Source organism: Bufo gargarizans, chromosome 5 (genome assembly GCF_014858855.1).
Source record: "Bufo gargarizans isolate SCDJY-AF-19 chromosome 5, ASM1485885v1, whole genome shotgun sequence".
NCBI classification, from domain to species: Eukaryota; Metazoa; Chordata; class Amphibia; order Anura; family Bufonidae; genus Bufo; species Bufo gargarizans.
In genome coordinates, this window is record NC_058084.1 from 78,255,810 (window position 1) to 78,280,101 (window position 24,292).

At 45.4% G+C, this 24,292-nt stretch overlaps 1 protein-coding gene across 4 annotated transcripts in view; it reads right to left on the reverse strand.

The window, feature by feature from the left end:
- Positions 1–15,264, reverse strand: part of NBN (nibrin) — a 43,828-nt gene extending 28,564 nt beyond the window's left edge. Inside the window, exons 1-10 of one of the 4 annotated variants that reach the window (XM_044293504.1) lie at positions 15,141–15,264; positions 9,248–9,381; positions 8,461–8,609; positions 7,872–8,031; positions 5,015–5,118; positions 4,186–4,303; positions 3,051–3,241; positions 1,589–1,698; positions 1,325–1,463; positions 938–1,207 (exon numbers count right to left, since the gene is read on the reverse strand). In XM_044293504.1, the coding sequence (XP_044149439.1) occupies positions 938–1,207; positions 1,325–1,463; positions 1,589–1,698; positions 3,051–3,241; positions 4,186–4,303; positions 5,015–5,118; positions 7,872–8,031; positions 8,461–8,609; positions 9,248–9,381; positions 15,141–15,171 (1,406 nt within the window). In that variant the 5' untranslated portion in view covers positions 15,172–15,264. Of the gene's footprint in view, positions 1–937; positions 1,208–1,324; positions 1,464–1,588; positions 1,699–3,050; positions 3,242–4,185; positions 4,304–5,014; positions 5,119–7,871; positions 8,032–8,460; positions 8,610–9,247; positions 9,385–15,066 lie in introns of all 4 variants that reach the window. The other 3 variants (XM_044293503.1, XM_044293505.1, XM_044293506.1) reach the window with 3 other exon arrangements.
- Positions 15,265–24,292: the final 9,028 nt, after the last annotated feature.

A 24,292-nucleotide genomic window follows, 5' to 3' on the forward strand; every position in this document is an offset into this window, starting at 1 on the left:
GGCTTTGCATTGTTTGAAAGCGAGCATTCTAAGCTTTCAGACAATACCAAAATCATTATTTTCAGCATTATCTTCACTACATGGGAAGATTTCACTCTTAGAAATCGGGATGCAGAGAACGTAGCTGAAAGTGAAAGTAAAAGCAGGTTTTATCACGTTTATTCCCGACTTGATTTCTAACAGTGATATCTCCTGCTTATGTTGTGCTAATGCTGTAATTTTGGAATGGAATGCCAACTTTCAAATAAGACCAGGCCCATGTCTCTAGCTACTACTAATCAAGAGATATGAGCAGCTAAAGCAGACCCCCTCTCCCCTTCTCCTTCTGCCCGAGCCCCAAAAAAATCCTAAAATCCTGCAGTGTTTTTTTTTTCTCGCAATGGCCACTAAGCCAAACAATAGGCTCTGTATAGCTTTTTGATTTTCAGCAGTCATCTCATTATTACAGGCAGGATTACAATGACATATAACACCTCTGTATAGAAAACTCAGGGTCCAACATTCACAATAGGTGATGGTCTCTTATACTCCTTCCCTGCATAATGACCTCTGCACAGGTCACAGAGCTTGTCTAGAAAACTCGACAGTCCCTCCAGACCATTGTATCTATGGCCCATGGTGGCTGCTGTAAAGCAATTCTCTATATGCCGCCCCCATAATCAGAAGACAGGATACAAAAGAAAAAAAAAAAAAAGAGAAAAAAAATGATACACAGTAGTCACTATCTGGTTTTAACTAGCAAAATATGAATTACTTATAGGTGACACATTCCTTTTGAAACGATAAGTTATATATTGTTTTTTCTAATGTTATTTTTTTCCCCCCGAACCTGTACACATGAGCATAACCCTTTAAGCACATGAGCGTCATTCATGCAGGGAACACGTGCAGCTGGATGGAATCTCAGGGAAGGGTTCACTGTCTTTTAATCACCTACCGTTTCTTGGCCACGGGCTGGAAATAATTCTGTATTTTATTGGAGGGCTCCATTTTCTGCGATACTCTCTGTCTATTTGAGGAGGGGGTTTCAGCTTGTGATGACGGTCGTGGCCTTTCATCTGCCGGATGGAGGTGTTCCTGAAACAGGGCGGTCCTGCAGTCACCATTGACCCCGTCTTCCCCATCCCGATCCTTCCTCTGATTGGTTTTACAGCTGCGATTACTTTTGGGGGTCTCTTTAACTTCGCGAACCACACTGACGTTCATCCTACATCATGAAATTACAAATCATCACATATCTTATTCTATATAGGTTATCGTTACCTACAGGATTTTGTAGATCCGTCACATTAGTGGAATTGTATCTATGCACATAATTACCTACCACTCATCTGTGTGGCTTTGTGGCTCTGTGTCAGCCACATAAGCCGTGGTGCTGAACGTGGCTGCTGGCAACACAGTCTCATCAATGGCCATGCTGGAAGACTGCGTAGATCCCAGGATATTACCTTTGGCACTTTTTCCTAAAAGGTAAAACATAAATATACCTTGGATTTTAAACTTAGATGGCTGATTCCTCACAAAACTCTGTACAATTTATCGGCCTGATGGCTCAGGCTTTTTTCCAGTAAATGAAGCACCGCCATACCAGCTTCATCTCTATTCACGGAGCCTTGTAGAGGATTGCAGTACATTTCTGTTGACATGTAGATAACGGCTAAACCAATTTCAGCTTCAGGAATAGCTCTCAGGCCCTTACTGTGAAAAAGAAAGATTTATCCTCTAGTATATCTTGTAACGCAAAGGAACAATGGCTGTTATATACACTTACAGGATACAACCGATCAAAGTGTCTGCAAAATCGTAATGAAAATCTGGATGACGAGCAAGTAGAAAAAAAAAGATGATAAGGGGAATACTGGAACATTTCACAACATATTGCTAATAGCAATGCAGGAACTATATAGTGTTTATATATAAATAAATGGAAACTGTATGGCAGCACCAATTCACAAAAATAGTTACGGGTGCCATGTCCAAGGGTGTCACTGCTTACCCAGAGAATGTAGACGGAAACGGACAGCACTTCCACTGGGAGTTCTATTATCCCTTTCAGTACAAAATTATTTGAAAGCTGCCAGGACTCACAAAGGAAGTCCTAAAAGGGGAGTCCAAAATATATATAAAAAATAAAAAATCTCAGACAAGCCCCCCAATTGGCTAAAATAAAAAATGATGCTCTACTCACCCCCTTTTCTCCAGAGCCGTTTTCTGCACCACCGGTCCGGTCCTCCTACCACTGACGACAATGACTGGCTGCAGTGAAGTGTCTGACACCTACATGTCACAGTGTCGGTGACGTGTAAGCATACAGCACCGCTGAAGATAGTGATTGGCCGCAGCCGTTACGTGATGTATATCGGCACGTCACTACTGTTTTAACTTGGGCTACTTTCACAACTGGGTCCGCGTGCGAGATCCGTTCAGGGCTCTCACAAGCGGCCCAAAACGGATCAGTTCAGCCCCAATGCATTCTGAATGGATAAGGATCCGTTCAGAATGCATCAGTTTGGCTGCATTCGGTCTCCGTTGCGTTTTTTTAGACGGTCAGTAAAAAGCGGCTTGCAGCGTTTTGGTGACCATCTCATTATGCGGAGCCAAACGGATCGGTCCTGACTTACAATGTAAGTCAATGGTGACGGATCCGTTTTTCAATGACACAATGTGGTGCAATTGAAGACGGGACCTTCAGAGTGAAAGACGCTCTCCAAAACCACTCTGGGCAAGAGAACCCACAGGATGGAGGTGGATGGGCATGCATTGACCTTAAAGGGGCTGTCTCACTTCAGCAAATAGCATTTATCATGTAGAGAAAGTTAAAGGGGTTCTACAGTTTGTCCTCTGGATAGATCATCAGCATCTGACCGGAGCTTAGCCGCGCCCAGGCCATTGATACAAGTCGTGACGTCACTGGGCCAGCGGTAAACAGTGAGAAGGCCGCGGCGCTGCTGATTAAAAGGATGAACCTGGCCATGATTACGGTTTTATTCCACAAGCACGTACTATGTATGCACAGTGATTGACTGTATAAATGGAGATAGATGTTTCACCTTTGCAGTACGTCCACTATAGATCGGATCCAGGTCGGGAGACCCTGCGACTCTGAGGACTGTGACTCTCCTATACCCACATCAATAACACAAACATTGGGATCTTCTAGCAGGGTCTCGTCGTCCAGTTCTCCAGTCAGTATCTTTGTCTTGCCCCCTCCTAAGTGAACTGGGGAGCTCAATTTCTTGTGCTGTGAAAGAAAGAAAGGAAGGAAAGAAGGAAAGAAAGAAAGAAAGAAAGATGAAAACGCAGCTTTAGTCATTAATTACACTAAGCAGGAAAAAAAAAAAAAATCACAGTTCGTAAAGCACATTCAACTGTTGACATCTATTGTCAGAATTGCTCCTTTTCCTACAGATTCTTAAAAGGATTGTCCAATTAAGACAACATGACATGGGAGAAGTGTCTGAATGGTGGGGATCCAACCAATGGGGGTCCCTGCCTATGATGAGAACAAGGACTTGTGCTCACCGTTCAAATGGAGCAGCAGACATTCATGTGTGTCCGTCGCTCTCAATGTGCTGCCGAGCGCCTGCAGGCCACAATTCACAACAGCCTGTATTCTGAGGTGGACCAGCAGTGTATATTGTATTGTTGGCCACATTAAGACAATTTAACCCCTATCTATAGTATAGGGGGTGAGTGTCTGAGCAGTCCCTGCGATCCCACCACCTCTGCTCAGACACTCACCCCGTACTTTATCGAGAGGGGTTAAATTGTCTTAATGGGGCAACCCCTATAAGAGGCCGACAGTATACACAAACTCCACAGCACAATATAGGCTGCTGTGAATTGTGGCCTGCATTCTGCTAATGGACTCATAAGACAATAGAGAGGAACATTACTTTTCCACTAACATTTAATCACCCATACTTATAGGGGCATATCAGGGAAGAGCTGCATACGGTACCACACAAGATGCCAACTGCACGACTGGTATTGCAGCATTGTGCCCGTCTCTCCTTTGTACTGTAATCCAGCTGTATAACATGCCGGTCATACTGTATAGCATATATTTAGCTAGTAAATTAGCTAGTGAAGTAGATTATTTTCCACCACACAGGATATACAGTCTGACATATCTGTGGTCAGGAAGTACACAGGAAACGTCGAGGGCTTAGATACAGGAGATACCTGCTTTGCTGTTAAAAAAAGGAAAGTCTTGTTCTTGAAGACTGTTCTCCGCTTTCGGTTTTCTGAAAGATCCAATGACTCAGACTGCAAAGATGGTTCATCAATTATAGGAATGAAACTGGGGGGAAAAGGAAATATGTATATGAAACAAACATAAAATGTATCAAGAAATTAACTGCAATTATAGGGCATCTGTCAGCAGATTTGTTCCTATGACACTGGCTGACCTGTTACATGTGCACTTAGCAGCTGAAGGCATCTGTGTTGGTCCCATGTTCATATGTGCTCGCATTGCTGAGAATAATTATGTTTTATTATATGCAAATGAGCCTCTAGGAGCAACGGGGGCGTTGTCATTACACCAAGAGGCTCTGCTCTGCGTCCCCTGCACTTTGATTGACAGGGCCAGGCAGGTGTGGTGACGTTTACGCTGCCTGTCTCTGTCGAAGTGCAGAGGTCACAGAAGTAGCAGAGCCTCTAGGTGTAATGGCAACACCCCCGTTGCTCCTAGAGGCTCATTTGCATAAGTTAAAAAATCATTAACGTGGACACATATGAACATGGGACCAACACAGATGCCTTCATCTGCCAAGTGCATATGTAACAGCTCAGCCAGTGTCATAGGGGCAAATCTGCTGACGGATGCTCTTTAATCTGAAAAACAAGATCACAATTTACACAATACAAAGAAATTTACCATGAGAGGCATTTAGAGCACTGAGCTCAATAAAGGTTTTCCTCAGTGCACTAAAAACCACTCCATGTGACTGTGACCCCAGGATCCCATTCTAGTAATGCAGCTGCATGTGACAGTCACTACTTAGGATACCTTGCAAGTGCAGGTAGTGATTTCTTCTGCTGAATGGCGTCACTCATCTCACGGAAGTATTCTGGTTTAATGATAGATCTGCAACAGATCAATGCACATAACGTCTACAAGACAAGAAGGGGAGAAAGAAATGAGTTGTGCTATAAAAGCCAAAATGATCACAGGCAGATTATCTGAATCCATGTGCTGTACACTCCGTGATCCGCACCCTACAAGCGACCCTCGTGTGATGCCTACAGCTCTGTCTGTAACGCGCACCATGGGGGCAGAGTCCCCGGTTCAGAAGCAGAACTCAAGATGAAACAACACTGTATGATGGTTCTGCAACTTTCTAGTACATTTTCCATTTCACTTTCTGAACATTCTCAAAAGCTCTGCTTGCTGTCAGAAGAGTGCGATTTTATGTACAGAGAATTGTACGGTGCTAATGTTACACATCTTAAAATGGCACAGAGATATATACTGGTTTGGTGGCTCACCTCCCTCCTTTACTGTGGACAAGGGGCTCTGACCTTGTGACACCCCGTCAACTCACTATGGACAGGCAGACTTCATTTGGAGAAATCTTATTACGTCATTCAAACTCTCATTTATTAATTAACAAATTGTTCTAAGAAATATACTGAATAGAAGATAATTAAAATTAATTGCAATTCATCATCAATACTATGCCAATACCTTACTATCTATTCTATCTACTCAATATAACTTCTACCAGACGCGTTTCAGAGCCCTGCCGACTCCTTCCTCAGTGGCCACTGAGAAAGGAGTCGGCAAGATTCCGAAACGCGTCTGGTATAAGAGTTATATTGAGTCCAGAAGCCACCAAAAACCACCCACTGTATTTGATGATTGGGAATTTACTTTCTTGAAAGGAGCGATATCCCTCTGAAAGTCTAATACGTCTCACCACGTGGTACGCTGAGATTCAACCATACAAGCTGACTGCCCGTGTCGGAGATAGCGGGAGCCGCTGCATCCGAGCGGAGCGCCACTTACCACCACATGGGAGGACATAGAGATTGAAAGAACACGATCTTTTAACAGTGAGTAAAGATCGTTTAGCACTATCAATCAGCACAATAGGCTGTATATATAGACTGATACAAAGGATTCATGAGAACTATATACAGAGTCAGCAAAGTAATACAGAAAATAAAATACTTAGGATCTTGGAACAGCAAAGGAAGAGCTTTTAAGGCTACTTTCACACTTGCGTCAAACTTTTTCGGCACAGAGTTCCGTCCTAGGGGCTCAATACCAGGAAAAAACTGATAAGTTTTATCCTAATGCATTCTGAATGGAGAGCAATCCATCCGTTCAGGGTGCATCAGGATGTCTTCAGTTCAGTCATTGTACGGTTTTTGGACTGAGAAAATACCACAGCATGCTGCAAACTTCCAGAACACTTGCCGGAATGCTGGATCTGGCATTATTTTCCATTGAAATGCATTAATCCCAGATCCAACCCCAAGTGTTCCGGAAAAACGGATCCGGTTTTAAAGTCTGGGCATGCACTTGGTCAGTCAGTAAACTAACACAAAATAATTGTGCATTAAGGTTACAAGTGAACTATATAGCCGTATGAGTATCAACTTATAACAAATATTCACTGGGATGGGGTTTATTTTTTACATATTTTATATTGTATAACGATTATATTTTTATCCTTATTTTTATTTTTTATTTTTATTACCCCCATAATCATTGTGTTAGGAGAGAGAGGAAATAAGTAGGTCGCGGCACAATAGATAGTAAGGTATTTGCATAGTATTGATAATGAATTGCAATTCATTTTAATGAATTATCTTCTATTCAGTATATTTAAAATAAAAATGAAAATTGTTTATTCATAAATGAGAGTTTGAATGACATAAGATTTGTCTGGATTTCTCCAAATGAAGTCTGCCTGTCCATAGTTCTAAATAATATCTTAAAATGGGAATAGACATAGGATGACGATTTCGGCGGACCAGCTGAGCATGGTACGTGTATGGGGGTGTCTGACGTGTCCCTGGTTGGGCATGTCAGATTTTAACATGCCGGATTCAGTTTGCAGAATGCAGTTTATTTTATGAAGAAATAGATTCACATTCACTTCTATGGGGCTGAGCACGATACCTAGCACGGCAGCTATACAATGTACGGCACTGTGCTTGGTAAGCACGGAGAAGGCCACAGCGCTAGCAGGAGCGCCGCTGCATTATCAAAACAGCTGATCGGTGGGAATCCCAGGTGTCAGACTAGAGGTCATCAGTATTAAAATCTTGGAAAACCCCTTTAAGAATACTGATGTCTTTTGGCACCAGGTTAAAGAAATTAATTTCCGTTATGTAAGGAAAAATAAAATTGGAATGAGAGGCGCACATTGTACTGTCTGCACCCTCAGTACCCGCTGCAGACAGTACTAGGAGGAATATTATTATTAAGATTATTTTAGCTTTGCACGGATCTACATGTTTTGCCACACCAAAGGGCAAGACTCTTAGTTTTTGTGTATGCCCAGCAGATCGTAGGGGTATCATAGGTTGGACCCCACCAAAACTGATAATAATGACCTATCAAAATTTAAAAAGGGGTTGTCGCGTCCTGCCACTAAGCCCCAGGTAGCCGGTCTTATGGGAAACTGCCGAGCGGGCTGGCACTCCTGTTTTTGTGCAAATAGTATAGCACTGAAAGCTTTGCTGTTTCCATTATACAAGGTTTACAGAAGCAGCGGAGCTTGATCTGCTCTGCTGTTTAGGTGGAAACAGCGAGATGGGACTACTCCTTTAATGGCATCCTATAGATTTACCATTAACCATGTTCTCTACTTTTGTGGTGCAATTTTCACAATTCTGCTACTGGATTCTCTTACCTTGATAGTAACTTTAACAGAAGTCATAACCAGGTGTGTGCATTTCGGTGTCCAGTTATTCACAAGATGGCCTCCTAAAGTCAGTAGCGACTGTGTTAAAGTAGTCTTCTCTGAGTCATTTAGGCATGAGGAACAAACCACTAGGGGCTCATATATTACCCTGGAGGAAAGAAAAGAACAACATGCAATACATCATACAAACATACTCCTGCAATATAAACTATACAACCAAAGCTATATACTGATCAATGACTGATGACAATGGATCCGCACAAAAAAACGCATGCACTGATCCGTGTTTTGTGGACCACAAAATACATACGGTCGTGCGCATGAGCCCTAAAGGTGTTGTCCCATTACAACTATCCCCTATCAACAGGTCCTACCAGGGCCTACGTACATCATAGAGCAGGGCCCCCCGCTGGGGACCACCCCACAATAAGACAGAATGGAAAGCTGCTGTGCATGAGTGGCTCCCAATTGGCACGAATGGCGGCCATGTAATACTAGATTTACCCCGCCGCAGTCTGGCCTTCTTCCAATGAATCACCCAAAAAATAAACAGCCTCAGCGACAAAGACCCTCTCACCTGAACTTGCTGTTATAAACACCAAATGTGATCTTGTCTCCAGAATTTAAGGATCTAGAACTGCTGACCTCCATCCTTTCTCCATTAATGAAAGTGCCGTATTTCGAAGAGTCTCTAATGGTTAGAACGGGGATTATGTCTGGGTGACCCTGGAAGGAAAAGCGCACAAACAGGTTATACCTTAGGGATATTTTTTATATTGCTACGCAGATCAGGAATGCACCATCTTGTCCGATTATGCAGGCGGCTATTTAACCCCTTTAACCCCAACGTGTTCTTTCGCTTATTTTATATTTGGTTATGGGAGGCTTTGTGCTAAAATCTAAAAAATAAAATAAAAGTTTTCCCCCATCATGACAAGTGAAAACTGATTTTGGTGACCAGTCCTGAAGATGGGTCATTAATATCAGAAACCTGACAACCCCTTTAACTGTACTAAACAAACGCTGATCAACATGCTACAGTATATCGATCAGTGCAGGTTTACCGGCAGATAATCTGTCCACCTAACACACAGATACAGGCCGTTTGCGTTGCGCATTTTGGGGAACGCACACGGCAACCCCTATGATAGAAATGCTGATTCTTGTCCGCGATTGTGGACAAGCTCTATCTGTTTTGTGGGGCCACGGAACAGAATTACGGATGCAGAGAGTACACGGTGTGCTGTCCGCATCTTTTGCAGCCCCATTGAAATGAAGGGGTCTGAATCCATTCTGCAAAATTGCGGAACAGATGCGGACCCAGAAACACGCTCGTGTGAACGTACCCTTAAACCAAAACTTACCAGGCTGGAGGGCCGGTGGCTAACAGAAAATGCTGCATGAGCCCTGCTAATGGACTGGTCATCTTCAATCAGGATGGCACAGTTCTTCCTCCCCACAATGTAGTCAGTGCCAGCGAGAAAGTGATAGGCGACTCCTGCTAAAGTAAGGATATTACTGTTACAGTAATGCCATCAGACAATAAGGCATTGTTCCTCATAAGTAAGTAAAAGTGGATTTACACGGGCAGATTTCGCTGAATGCTCGTTCCCGACAATCTGCCCATATAAGGGTGCCACCGATCCCCCTGAGGTTCGTGCAGGCACCAGATTATATGGTCTAAACAGCGATCTGCTGCCCAGAAACAATGCAGATGTAGGAGGACGAGCGTTCACAATAGCCATCCCTCCGCCTCAAACTGTGGAGGAGATCGCTGCACGAAAATGCTTCCCCTCCACTGAGCGAGCAGCTGACTGTCGGGAAGGAACGCTTCCTACCCAACAATCTGCTGCTGCTCGGACCTTGTAAATGCACCTTAACTGGTATTATAAAACGGGATAAATGGTGAGGCCAAGTGGAGCCGGTGTAGTCTCCATCCACTTCTACTACACTGTGCGGCGAATAGCTTGTCCCTTGTGTCATATCGCCATCTTACAACACATCCTCCTAGATCGGCAGCTATTCGCCTCCACCAACAATGTTACTTACCTATAATGTCAGGAAAAAGAACAGCAATTACAAGTAGCTATGTGGTAATAAACTCACCCCACAGAGACTCCTGAGACTATTCAGGTGCTACATCGGCTGGCTGCACTCAGGGTACATTCACATGTAGAGTTTCCATCCACATTTACAGATGAAAAATCTAATGCAGCAAAGTGGACGAGAGTTTAAAGAGGGCATAGCATGGAGAGCGGTGCCCGGGGATCTCACTGCACTTACTATTATCCCCGAGCGCCGCTCCGTTCTCCTGCTATGCCCTCCGGTATCTCCGGTCACTAAGTTATAGTAGGCGGAGTCTGCCCTTGTTCTTTTGTAGCGCTGGCCAATCGCATTGCAGCGCTCACAGCCTGGGAGAAAATAACCTCCCAGGCTGTGAGCTCTGCACTGCGATTGGCCAGCGCTAGAGCAGAACAAGGGCAGACTCCGCCTACCATAACTTTGTGACTGAAATCTCCGCCTACTATAACTTAGTGAGCAGAGATACCGGAGGGCATAGCAGGAGAACGGAGCGGCGCCCAGGGATAATAGTAAGTGCAGTGAGATCCCCGGGCGCCGCTCTCCATGTCTGTATACTTAGTTCACAGTGTAATAATCGGTGAACGGTCCTCTTTAAGAAATCTCATCCATAGGGCTCATGCACACGGCCGTCGCCCGGTATTGCGGCCTGCATACAGCGGGTCTGCAATACACGGGCACCAGCCGTGTGCATTCCGCATGACGGACCCATTCACTTGAATGGGTCCGCAATCATGGAGATGCGGAATGGAGGCATGGATAGGAACACCAAGGAAGCACTACAGAGTGCTATTCTGGTGTTTCTGACCGTGCCTCCGCACCGCAAAAAAGTAACGCATGCACTACTTTTTTTTGCAGTGCAAACAGTTAGATGCGGATCGTGGACCCCATTCATTGGGTCCGCGATCCACATGTGGCTGCCCCGCGGTCTGTGCCCGTGCATTGCGGACATGGAGCTCTTACATTCATGGGCTTGAGCCCACATACTGCGGATCTGTCCTTCCGGGGCGGACTTTATACGTGGGTGTTCACACCTCAATACTGCAGAGTGAATATGGAATTGGCAGTGAAATCTACACCAGAGTCACACGTGCAGCTTAAAAATACACTTTAATCATATCACAGGTTCCTGACCTGACGTTTCTGTTCAGTAGATACTTGTATTCTCCATTGAATAGCATTTTTCTTAGATTTTTTTTATATTATGCAGTTCCACGGCTATTCTTCCTAGAAATATATGACAACTGGGTGTTTACCAGGTGGGGGGGGGGGGGGGGGGGGGATGTGTCCGCACACTCTACCACTGTCCAGACTGTGCTGCTAGTGCCTGACTGGCAAGGCCCTTCCACAAGGAGGATAGCGTTGACTAATTGTCAATTCATTCATAATAATTCTGGCCAAATAACTGAGGAACGGTGAAATGTGGAGTTATAGGAAAGAGTATTTATGGAGAATACAAGTATTGGAGAGGGACAGGCAACGGCCCAGAAGTGAGGGGACTATGGTCTGCACACCAGCAAACTTTGAAATGTGAGCATCTCTTGTGTTAAAATAACAGGGGAGAGCTGCACAAGTGTACGGTGTCACCGCTCTGCGCTGTAGAGCAGACTCAGTAACTGCATTACACAGGATTACTAGTCTGGAACTGCTTACATTTAACAAGCAAATCGGCCTAGTACCTGGAGAGATTAACATAAAGGGACAGGGTGTCCTGATCGCTTTATGGGAGAAGATTCAGTAAAACTTGTCAATCATACATTTACATCTCTGCTCTTTCTGACTTCAGCTGCAGACGTATTATCAGAGAGAGCTGTCAGTAATAGCTGTACATGGGGAGATGTTATCCGTGATTGATAGCGTTCTCTGTGTAAGTGTGTATACAGAGATAGCTGTCAGTAACTAATAGCTGTACACAGGGAGGCATTATCAGTGATTGCTAGCATTCTTTGTGTAAGTGTGTATACAGAGATAGCTGTCAGTCAGTGATAGCTGTACACAGGGAGGTGTTATCAGTGATTGATAGCGTTCTTTGTGTAAGTGTGTATACAGAGAGCTGTCAGTCACTGATAGCTGTACACAGGCAGGTGTTATCAGTGATTGATTGTATTCTCTGTGTAAGTGTGTATACAGAGAAAGCTGGCAGTCACTGATAGCTGTACACAGGGACGTGTTATCAGTGATTGATAGTATTCTCTGTGTAAGGGTCCATTCACACGTCCGTAGTGTATTGCGGACAAGAATAGGACATGTTCTATTTTTTTCAGGAGCCGCGGACCGGAAACGTGGATGCGGACAGAACAATGTGTGCTGTCCGCATCCTTTCCGTCCCTATTGAGAATTAATGGGTCCACACCTGATCCGCAGAATTGCGGAACGGATGCGGACCCATTCTACGGACCTGTGAACGGACCCTAAGTGTGTATACATAGATAGCTGTACACAGGGGATGTGTTATCAGTGATTGATGGTATTCTCTGTGTAAGTGTGTATACAGGTATAGCTGTCAGTCACTGATAGCTGTACACAGGGAGGTGTTATCAGTGATTAATAGCATTCTCTGTGTAAGTGTGTATACAGAGATAGCTGGCAGTCACTGATAGCTGTACACAGGGAGGTGTTATCAGTGATTGATAGCATTCTCTGTGTAAGTGTGTATACAGAGAGAGCTGTCAGTAACTAATAGCTGTACACAGGGAGGTGTTATCGGTGATTGATAGTATTCTCTGTGTAAGTGTGTATACAGAGAGCTGTCAGTCACTGATAGCTATACACAGGGAGGTGTTATCGGTGATTGATAGCATTCTCTGTGTAAGTGTGTATACAGAGAGAGCTGTCAGTAACTAATAGCTGTACACAGGGAGGTGTTATCGGTGATTGATAGTATTCTCTGTGTTAGTGTGTATACAGAGATAGCTGTCAGTCACTGATAGCTGTACACGGGGAGATGTTATCAGTGATTGATAGTATTCTCTGTGTAAGTGTGTATACAGAGATAGCTGTCAGTCACTGATAGCTATACACAGGGAGGTGTTATCGGTGATTGATAGTATTCTCTGTGTAAGTGTGTATACAGAGATAGCTGTCAGTCACTGATAGCTGTACACAGGGAGGTGTTATCGGTGATTGATAGCATTCTCTGTGTAAGTGTGTATACAGAGATAGCTGGTAGTCACTGATAGCTGTACACAGGGAGGTGTTATCAGTGATTGATAGCATTCTCTGTGTAAGTATGTATACAGAGAAAGCTGGCAGTCACTGATAGCTGTACACAGGGAGGTGTTATCGGTGATTGATAGTATTCTCTGTGTAAGTGTGTATACAGAGAGCTGTCAGTCACTGATAGCTGTACACGGGGAGGTGTTATCAGTGATTGATAGCATTCTCTGTGTAAGTGTGTATACAGAGATAGCTGGCAGTCACTGATAGCTGTACACAGGGAGGTGTTATCAGTGATTGATAGCATTCTCTGTGTAAGTGTGTATACAGAGATTCGTTTTCTTTCAGATGCATTGGAGCAAAGAAATACATTGAAAACAACGGGTTGTGAAGGAGGACACACTCTTCGAATATAGAAATTTGTTATAATTCCCATGTTTCCAGCCTTGTTAAAAAAAAAAAAAAACAACACATGCCACTGTCAGGGTACGTCTACAAAGAAAGTAAAATACAGTGGAAAAGCTTACTGTGGGATCTGTGAGAAACTTCACTACAAAAGCCACATCAATCACATGCGGTTTTTGCCGTGGAAATGGCTGTGGATTTCCCCCTCTCCACAGTGGAGATGAGCAGCATTCACTTACAGTGCGGATTTTTTTCTTTTCTTTTATCCACTGTACGATACAACGATGCAGATTTACCAACATACACGACCGTATGTATTTTGTGGTCCGCAAAACACAGATCCGCAAAAAAATAAAAAATTATAATTATGACATCTGTGTTGCATCCGTTTTTTTATGCGGATTAATTGTAACAATGCCTCTCCTTGTCGGACAATAGGACATGTTCTAATCTTCTGTGGAACAGACATACGAATACGGAATGCACACCAAGACATTTACGTTTTAGGTTTTTTTGCTGCCTCATTGAAATTAATCGTTCCGCAAACAGGCCACAAAAAAATGGACAAAAAATAAGTGTGTGTGCATTCCGTTTCCGTATGTCCGTTCGGCACAAAAATAGAACATGTCCCATTATTGTCCACATTACAGACAAGGATAGGACCTTTCTATTATGGGCCAGACGTTCGGTTCTGCAAAATTCAGAATGCACGCAGCCGGTATCTGTGTTTTTCGGATTGGTGATTTGCGGACCACAAAACAGCGGTCGTGTGCATAAGCCCTTAGTGATTTATTTTAACCCATGTGCAAACGAGAGGAAGTAGGAGGAGAAAATCTGCACAGAGAGGCCTGGGCCCGCCCTTTGTGCACTTAAAGGGGTTGTCCAGGATTTTGATACCTATATGGCCCCTCCTCAGGATAGGCCACAGCTCCGTCTACTGTGCGATCAGCAGCGCTACGATCATTCACCTCCCTGGGATAAGCGCTCCAGTAACCGTTTCCGTCTGCTACGTAATGGACATAGCTGTGTAGTAACAGTACCAGAGCGGCAAGGTAACAGCTGAGTGGAGTGCGAAAAAACCTATCCTGAGGATAGGTCCTCTATATCAGACCTTTAAGTGCACAGGGGGCGGGCCTTACTCCACTCTGTGCACCTCTGCTAGCCCCTCCCTCTCCTTGACTGACAGGACCATCTAACTGGCCCTTCATGGTGGTCCCAAAGGATCCCCCTTATGAGTTGGGAATGCCCTTTACTTCAGCTCTCCTGTCCCGCCCATCAGACGTATAGATGCAGGTGACCCGCAGCTGCCACCACGATACCCGTGTGACCGCGGGGGCATGCGTCCTATTCTGATTATAGGCACTAGGAGAGGGGACACCTCCATGCCCAGGATTAGAGACAGCGCCACTCCTGACCACAGGCTGTGACTGGTATTACACGTCATCCCTATTCGCTTGGACGCAGAAAGATACGCTTTTCTAGTTCTGGACAACCCCTTTAATCTGGTGCGGTAGATGCCTAATGTATACAGCTAGCTATATACCGTGGTCCCTGCATGCACATAAGCCTCCACAGGACACGTGGTCAGTGGTGCCAGGCGCCCCGCACACACGTTACCTCCCGCACTCTCCCTCTCCAGCCTCCACATTGTGGCTACATTCGGCAGCGTGTAGTAAGGTGCTGCTCCAGGTTATGCGTGACGTCACGGGAAGAGCCAGCGTCTAGAGTGTATGGGTTTCCGGGAGGTTTAGGTCACGTGAACAGAACATGTGACTGATTATACAGTGAAGAGAGATTACATGGGATTGTATTGTGCATTAGACTGAATGGGGAGAATTGATGTTTTACATGGGACTGGATGTTGGAAGGGACTCTGGAAGGGGGGATGTTTTGTTTTTAACTTGGGATTGTATGTTGGAGGGACATGAAGCAAGAAGGGGCAATGGAGGAGATTTGTCCAAGTGGTGTAAAGTAGAACTGGCTTAGTTGCCCATAGCAACCAATCAGATTACCACTTTCATTTTCCAAAGGAGCTGTGAAAAATGAAGGGTGGAATCTGATTGGTTGCTATGGGCAACTAAGCCAGTTCTACTTTACATCGGTTTGATAAATGACCCCCAATGTTTTTACATGGGACTGTTTGTTGGATAGGGCTGAAAGGAGTTTTTATTTTACATGGGACTGTTAGCAGCTGAACAAAGGGGACCAATGTTTTACAAGGGACTCAATGTGGCAGAGGTGATGTTTCTACATGGGACTGTATGTTGGAGGGGAGTGACGTTCTTACATGGGACTGTATGTTGGGGGCTAAAGGGAGGGGATGATTTCTTACATGGAACTGTAGGTTATAAGTGGTTGAAGGGAGGGAAAAAGATAGAACATGTCCTATTGTCCATTTTGCGGACAAGGATAGGACATTTCTAGAGCAGTTTGGAAAAGAATGGCGGCATCCTCGCGGCTGGATCTGTGTTTAGCAGATACGTGATTTGCATACTGCAAAACATACGGTCGCGTGCATGAGCCCTCTAGGGTTGTTGCGAAACCAAAATTTTGATTCGATTTCGATACCATAAAAAGGTATTGCGATACGCGATACCACGCGAAAAAAAAAACACTAAAAAATCAGCGTGCATTCCGCATTTTACGGAACAGTCCGATCCTATTTTTTTGTGGGACAAGGTGACCAAAAAATGGCGAATCGTGCGGTTTTTATTTATTTTTGTTTCTGTTACGGCGTTCACCGCATAGGAGATTTTTATTTATTTTTTTAGATTTTAATAGTTTGCACTTTTTGGGGTGTGGCGATATATAATATGTTTATTTATTGTTTATATATTTTATATGTAAAATTGGGAAAGGGGGTGATTTATACTTAATATTCTGGTGTTTGTTTTTTTTTTACTTTTTATTTACTTACTATTAGCCCCCTGGGATCTTTTCATCCCTATTAGGGTGAATAGGACCTCACACTCTCCCTGCTGCCTGGTGCATAGTGCACACAGCAGCAGGGAGCCGACTATGGTAGCCAGGGCTTTAGTAGCGTCCTGGCTGCCATGGTAACCGATCGGAGCCCCGTGATTACACTGCTGAGGCTCCGATCAGAGCTGCCACTGCACCACCATTGAATGAAGAGGAGGGGACCCTGTGGCCACTGCCACCAATGATTATAATACTGGGGGGGCACACTGTGCCACCAATGTTTTTAATACCTTAAGTAACCTTTTCATACAAATACAGAAGGCGGGTGCCAGCGCCCTGACCTCTGACAGGGCGCTGTGATCCGCGGCAGTTAACCCCTGAGGTGCCGCACCCGCCTTCTGTATTTGTATTAATGGGTGAGTTCTCTTCATTGGTGGCGCAGTGGCCACAGCCCCTCCATCGCCCCTCTCTCTTCTTATTGGCAGCAGCGGCACAGGGGAGAGGAGAGACTCCTTTTCCCCTGTGCTGTTGAGGGAACATGGCGCGCGCTGAGAGCAGCGTGCGCACTGTTCTCTGATACTAGGCTGCGCAGTAGCCCAACAACCCTAGAGCCCTTATTATGCGCCACTTGTTTACACCTATTTCAACCTGATGCAGCTGACCATTGGGTATGCACATTTGGCATCTGTTTTGAGCCATTAAGTCTAAAAAAAAATGGATCTCAGATGGAAACAGATGCCCAATGTGCATAACTGATGCACAGGATCCGTTTTTTTTTTTTTTGCGTTCTTCTGACGGATCAGAAGAACGGAAAAAATAACGGTGTCGTGAACTCTCCCTTAAACAGCGCCCCTTGCTGTGGTGCATCTGACATCTGCCTTCTCCTCTCTTCGGTTTAGCAGTGTGACCTGATGCCTGTGAGGAGGTGTTGGAGACAGCAGTGGCGTGAAAAGATGCAGACAGTCTGTTAAAACCTACTGTAAATGTCCTAAAATTATATTTTTGCCTTCCAACCGTCCCGTATCCAGCGGACAGTCCTGACTTTTACCCTCTTTCTCATCGTCCTTGGATGGTTGCCGTATGTCCCAACGTCAACTGTATCTGAGTCCTCAGAATGCAGATACAGTTGAATACCATGGTGAAGCAGGATGATGTCCGCTCTCTGCTCTACTATTCCCTTGCTGCCTGTGGTTCGGTGGAGGCAGGCGCAATACAGTGATTTTATATCGCCTGCTGCGCCCAGCCACAGACAGTGCGGACCGGAGACCAAAGTAGTCCTCCTCTGCATCATTTGTCACAGTAAGGTGAAAGAGGTGAGGCTTCAGTTTGGACACAATAAGGTGGCATCACGTAAAGGGCTTCTCTCATCAGAAACACGGACCTAAAACCGTCTCATGCGAGACATAAGCCCTTGACAGCTGAAGATCATGGTCTTGGTCCCAGCAGCTTCCGTTCCCACATTCCCATGAGAATTGCACTTTTGTAATATCCATCCTCTCACTGCTCCCTGAGGCTCCGCTCACTCCTCTTCACGGCACCCCTCCCCCACCTCTAAGGCCTCATGCACACGACCGCTGTGTGCATCCACGGCCGTTGTTCCGTTTCCTGTTTTTTTCCATTGACTTTCAATGGGTCAGTGGAAAAATCGGAAAATGCACCGTTTGGCATCCGCGTCCGTGATCCGTGTTTCCAGTCCGTGAAAAAAATATGACCTGTCCTATTTTTTTTCACGGACCCATTGAAGATTGTCATCCGCGTCCGTGATCCCTGTCCGTTTTTTCCTATAATTTCAAAGGCAAACTTGACTTAGATTTTTTTTTATCATTTTTCATGTCCGTGGATCCTCCAAAAATCAAGGAAGACCCACGGAAGAAAAAACGGACACGGATCACGGAACAACGGAAACCGTTTTTGCGGACCGCAAAAAAAAAACGTCCGTGTGCATGAGGCCTAAGGCTGACAGGCCAGTCGGTGAAAACATATACACACCTGGCCCTGAATTCTTGTGCAAGTGCATTCGGCACATGTGCAATAAAGGGATGGAGACCGCCAGGCACATGGGCAATAGCTATCCCTGCGCATGTGCTAAACGCACTCCTGCGAGACTTCAGGGCCAGGCATGAATATATTTTCACTGCCTGTCCTGTCAGTCTGAGGCTGGGTTCACACTTGAGCGTTGCGCAAACGCGCGTTTTACGCGCGCTTTTGACGCGCATTTTTATGCGCGTTTTTGTAATAGTAAACGCGCGTTTGACGCGCGTTTGTGTGATTCACTACAGTGTCCTATGGCCACAAACGCCCCAAAAGTCGCTCATGTACTTTTTGGAGCGTCGGGCGTTTTACAGCGCGATCGTACGCGCTGTAAAACGCCCAAGTGTGAACCATTCCCATAGGGAATCATTGGTTTCTCCTTGTTGAGCGTTTTACAGCGCGTAGGAACGCGCTGTAAAACGCTCAGGTGTGAACCCAGCCTTAGAGGTGGAGGTGCAGTATGAGGAGGAATGGCCAGAGCTTCTGGGAGCAGCAAGGAGCAACGGCAGTGCCTTCGTTGTTCCTAAAGGCTCAAGGGAGCTCTTATGGGGCATTGCACTGTGTGAGCGTCACTCAATAAGGGGACATTTAAGGGGGAGTCAAACTGTGTATGAGGCACTTAAAGGGGTCACAGCGCCGCGGCCTTCTCACAGGTTTGTTGTGATGACGAGTTCATCAGTCACATGGCCTAGGACAGTGATGGTGAACCTTTTACAGACTGAGTGGCCAAACTGTAAGGGTACTTTCACACTTGCGTTGTGAGGATCTGGCAGGCAGTTCCGTCGCCGAAACTGCTTGCCGGATCTGGAAATCCGTATGCAAACGGATATCATTTGTAGACGGATACAGATGCAGATCCGTCTGACAAGTGCATTGAAATTCCGGAACCGTCTCTACGGTGTCGTCATCCAGAAAAAGGGATCCATTTTTTTTTTTTGCATTTTTAAAGGTCTGCACATGCGTGTTTTTTTGGGGATGGAGAAAATACCGCAGTATGCTGCAGTATTTTCTCCATCCAAAAACCGTACAGTGACTGAACTGAAGACATCCTAATGCATCCTGAACGGATTACTCTCCATTCAGAATGCATTAGGATAAAACTGAAGCGCTTTTTTCCGGTATTGAGCCGGAAAAGAATAGTGTGAAAGTACCCTAACCTAAAACCCACATATTTATCGCAAAGTGCCAACACGGCAATTTACCCTAAATACTACAGTCCAGTATAGTATACTTCCATGTACTTTATAATTTAGCTGTAATAGCCTGCCTACATTCAGTGCGCTGCCTGCGCATGTCTAGATAGGCACTGGGAGGCGATTCGGGGTCATGGTGGATGTGCAAGTTGTGCTGCGACCTAATTTAATTCTATAGCTGCCCCACTACACTGCGATACTTGGGCACAACACATGTCACAAGAACGCTGTGTAGCCGAACCCTTAGTGTGAAAAGAATTAGTTGCAGCAGGTATAACCACTGATGTTTCCCCATTTATAGCTTTTTCAAACGTTGGGAGCTGCATAAAGAAAAGGATTGTATACACACCATCTGCCTAATGTATACGGTACATGGGTGTCCCTATAGTCACATACATCTCTTCTATACAATTCCCATGTTAATCAGCGCTAAGAGCACACACCCTTTTTTTTATCACCTTACCTCTCCAGCTCCGGATGCCGCCGCTCCTCAGACCCAGCTCTCTTCCTGCCGCGCTGTGCTGTGACCTGATGTTGCACAGCATGAAGTTACAGAGCGCCAACGTCCTCACGCTGATCGCACAGCACAGCAAGCGGCTGAGGAAGACCAGGAAGCGGTGAGTACAGAGCCTGCACAGGGAGCGTTGCATTCACCGCTCCCTCGTCCTCTTGTACTAATGAGTGCTTCCATAATTGAAGCCCTCATTAATATTCACCCCATAAGATGCACAGATATTTTAACCCCACTTGTGCGGGTTAAGTGCGTCTTATAGGGCATAAAAAACAGTACATCACAAACATCGATATATAACACACTGCGCTGTTACTTTGTAGTGCACGTCAAACTGGATGTCCGGGCTGGACTGTAGTTCTCCGGTGTATATGGGAATAGCTCACCGCTGCCCCCTACATTCTGGTTATAGCAACGGCCCAGGAGCTAGCCTCTCCTTCCTTCAATTGCAGCTATTATTCCAGCCCGCTGCCGCACTGCCCACCCAAACTCGCCAATAACAACGCTCCTTGCTGTACAGAGCTTTGTTCTTGGCTATTTCATGTACCACCAGCATTAATGTGCTGTTTACAGAGCGACCTGCGCTGGTAAATGGCGCATTAAGACTTTTTTTTAGGGAATAAAATGGTCTGAAGAGACATCGATAATTAGTGATGGACGAACATCAGCCGGGACGATTCGCGAACGCGCGTTCGCTATCAAATGTTCGCGAACCGTGCATTCGCCGTGGGCCACATTCACTCTAATGGCAGGTGAACATGAAAAACCTTCAGGTCATATTTGCAGCCAGCAAACACTTACTAGAAGTACACAAATAGTCCCACAAATGGACAGTGATATACCAGAAGGGGGATCATTGGCAAAAATTCCCACAAAAAATATATGTATTTTAATCAGGGGCAATTTTTATGCGTCTTAAAGGGAAACTCTCAAAAATGTGCCCTGCTGGAGCCTAGAAGATTTTTATTTCCTATCGGTTTGATGTATACAAATGTACAACACTACACGTTATTGTATCCTGCAGAGTCCATTAAAAAAATGCATACGTTAACGTAATTTTTCTTTTTTTACCATGGAACTGTATGGTGAACGGACGCCACTGTACAGCATCAGTCTGAGGTATCTGGTAACGCATACATTTTTGGTATGCATTAAATGGATGGCAAAAATAGGATGTGAACCCAGCCCTAGTGTCAGAATAAGCACCAGTATACAGCGGAGCAGCGTGGCGGAGAGGGGAGGCCGCCATGTACTGACAGAGCGCTACCTGGTCCTGGTGGTCAGGGATGAGGACTGTGCTTCCCAAGGATCATTTTCTACTGGTAAATACAGGGCACAGTATAATACACTAGAATCTATATCCTATAAAGATATTAGCCCTACCCCCGAATAATAATACAATTAGGTGGTCATTTATTGTATAGAAATATGTCTATGTTAGGCGTATTTCTGACACAGATTGTGGCGCAAAGGTCCTTAGCACCGCAATCTGCATATTTTTCCTGCTCATGACAGGTCTAAAAAGGATGGCGTGGGCAGGGAAAGGGATACAGCTATGGCCATCCTGTTATTAGATACCACTGCCATACATTGACCGGATAACACCGCCATACCGTGACCGGATAAAGGGGTATAAGAGGGCACAGTACAGGGAATGACTAGGGGCACTGCACAGGGTGTGGTTAGAGGTCACAATGCAGGGTATAAGGAGGCACAGTACGGGGTGGGGGGGCACAGTTCAGGGTGAGGGGCACAGTCACATGACCCTGTGACATTAGAAAGTCCTTATGGTGAATGCGGTTTATACGCCACCATAATGAGAGGCAGAGGAGTGAGACAAGAGTGTGATTATGTGGCTAGAGATAAAAAAAAATTAACTGTCGGCAAGTACAGGCCCCAAAAATTAGCCAATAGGCATTCACCTGACAGGAAAGAACTTTGGATTCTGTGGCTGGAGGTACATTTGGCGGTACGAGGTCGGCCAGTATAGGCCCTAAAAATTAGGCATTCATCTGACATAAAAGGCCTTTTATGCCACTGCATATACATAAGACAAGGACCATTCTTGTTCTGGGTGGTGGCAGATATATGTGGGCTGGCATAAGCAAATTCAATTACACGTGGTCATCACAGGGGTTGAATTCCTCCGAGATCCATGCCTCATTTATTTTAAAAAATTTGGGGTAATCCACACTGTCGTGAGCTAGGCGAGTGCGCTTATCGGTCACAATCCCACCTGCTGCGCTGAACGTTCTTTCGGACAGGACACTCGACGAGGGGCAAGCCAAAAGTTCCATGGCAAATTGTGCCAGCTCTGGCCATAGGTCAAGCCTGCACACCCAGTAGTTAAGGGGTTCCTTGCTTCTCAGAGCGTCCACATCGGCTCCGAAGTCGGACACCTGTCTAGGCGTTCCCTGAGGCTGGATCCAGATGGCGGCTGTTGATGGGTTGGATGCAAGAATGATCTCATATCCAAAGTGACCAACACATCTTCAAACCGCCCTCTTTTTGCAGGCACGGTAGGATTGGTACCCGCACCTGTTTATCTGTGGGTGGAATTCCTCTGCCAGCTCCCGCAACAGCAGAATGCAGCATCTCTTGCAGCAAGGCCTGGAAAAGCTGCATTCTGACAGCCCTCTGTGATGCTGGTAACATGTCCGCCATTTTGTGTTTGTACCCGGGGTCTAAGTAAGTTTTCACCCAGTACAGGTCCTTAACCTTTATGCTTTTTATACGGGGGTCCCTCTTCAAACACTGGAGCATGAAGGCCTACATTTGCACTAAATTGGAAGTGGGGGAGCGCTCTGGCTCCTACTTATCGCCCAGGAGAATGTTGTCCTCGGTCTCCTCCCCCCCCAGCCACAGACAACACCAGGGATCCCTGAAAAGTTTAAGGGTACTTTCTCACTAGCGTTATTCTTTTCCAGCATTGAGTTCTGTCCTAGGGGCTCAATATCGGAAAATAACTGATCAGTGACCACTGAGGAAGGAGTCGGCAGGGCTCCGAAACGCGTCTGGTATAAGAGTTATATTGAGTAGATAGTAAGGTATTTGCATAGTATTGATAATGAATTGCAATTCATTTTAATTATCTAATATTCAGTATATTTTTTTTAGAACAATTTAATAAATGAGAGTTTGAATGACATAAGATTTGTCTGGATTTCTCCAAATGAAGTCTGCCTGTCCATAGTTATAAATAACCGGATTCTATTTAGGCGACGGGGTGTCATAAGGTAAGAGCACCTTATCCACAGTAAAGAAGGGAGGTGAGCCACCAAACCAGTATATATCTCTGTGCCATTTTAAGGGTACTTTCACACTAGCGTTTTTATTTTCCGGCATAGAGTTCCGTCCTAGGGGCTCTATACCAGAAAAGAACTGATCAGGTATATTCCCATGAATTCTGAATGGAGAGCAATCCTTTCAGGATGCATCAGGATGTCTTCAGTTCAGTCTTTTTGACTGTTCAGGACGGAGATAATACCGGCATTGCGGTCTGCGCATGCTCAGACTGAAAAAAATGTGAAAAAAATAAATGCCGTATCCGTTTTTCGGCATTTCAATTCATTTGTCATATGGATCAGGATCATGATCCGTCTGACAAATGCCATCAGTTTGCGTCCGTATTGCCGGATCCGGCGGGCAGTTTCGGCAACGGAACTGCCTGCCGGAATCCTCTGCCGCAAGTGTGAAAGTATCCTAAATCCTGCTCTTCTTGCTCCTCCTCCCCCCAGCCACCATCCTCCTCTGACTCCTATTCAGACTCCTGGTGACTTGTCTCAGATGGAGTAGCCCCCCTGGGAATTTATTCAGCATTGCAACTTCCTCATCTTCCAGCTCCTGCTCCTCGACGGCTTGATCAATGACACAACGCAATGCACGCTCCAGAAAGAAGGCGTAAGGTACGATGTCACTGATGGTGCCCTGGCTGCGACTGACCAGTTTGGTGATCTCACCAAATGGCCACAGAAGTCTGCATGTGTCCCGCATGAGCAGCCACTAGTGTGGTGAAAAGAAACCAAGCTCCCCAGAACCTGTCCTGCCACAGAGTTTGTACAGGTAGTCATTAACGGCACGTTGCTGCTGGAGCTTCCTATCAAGCATATACAAGG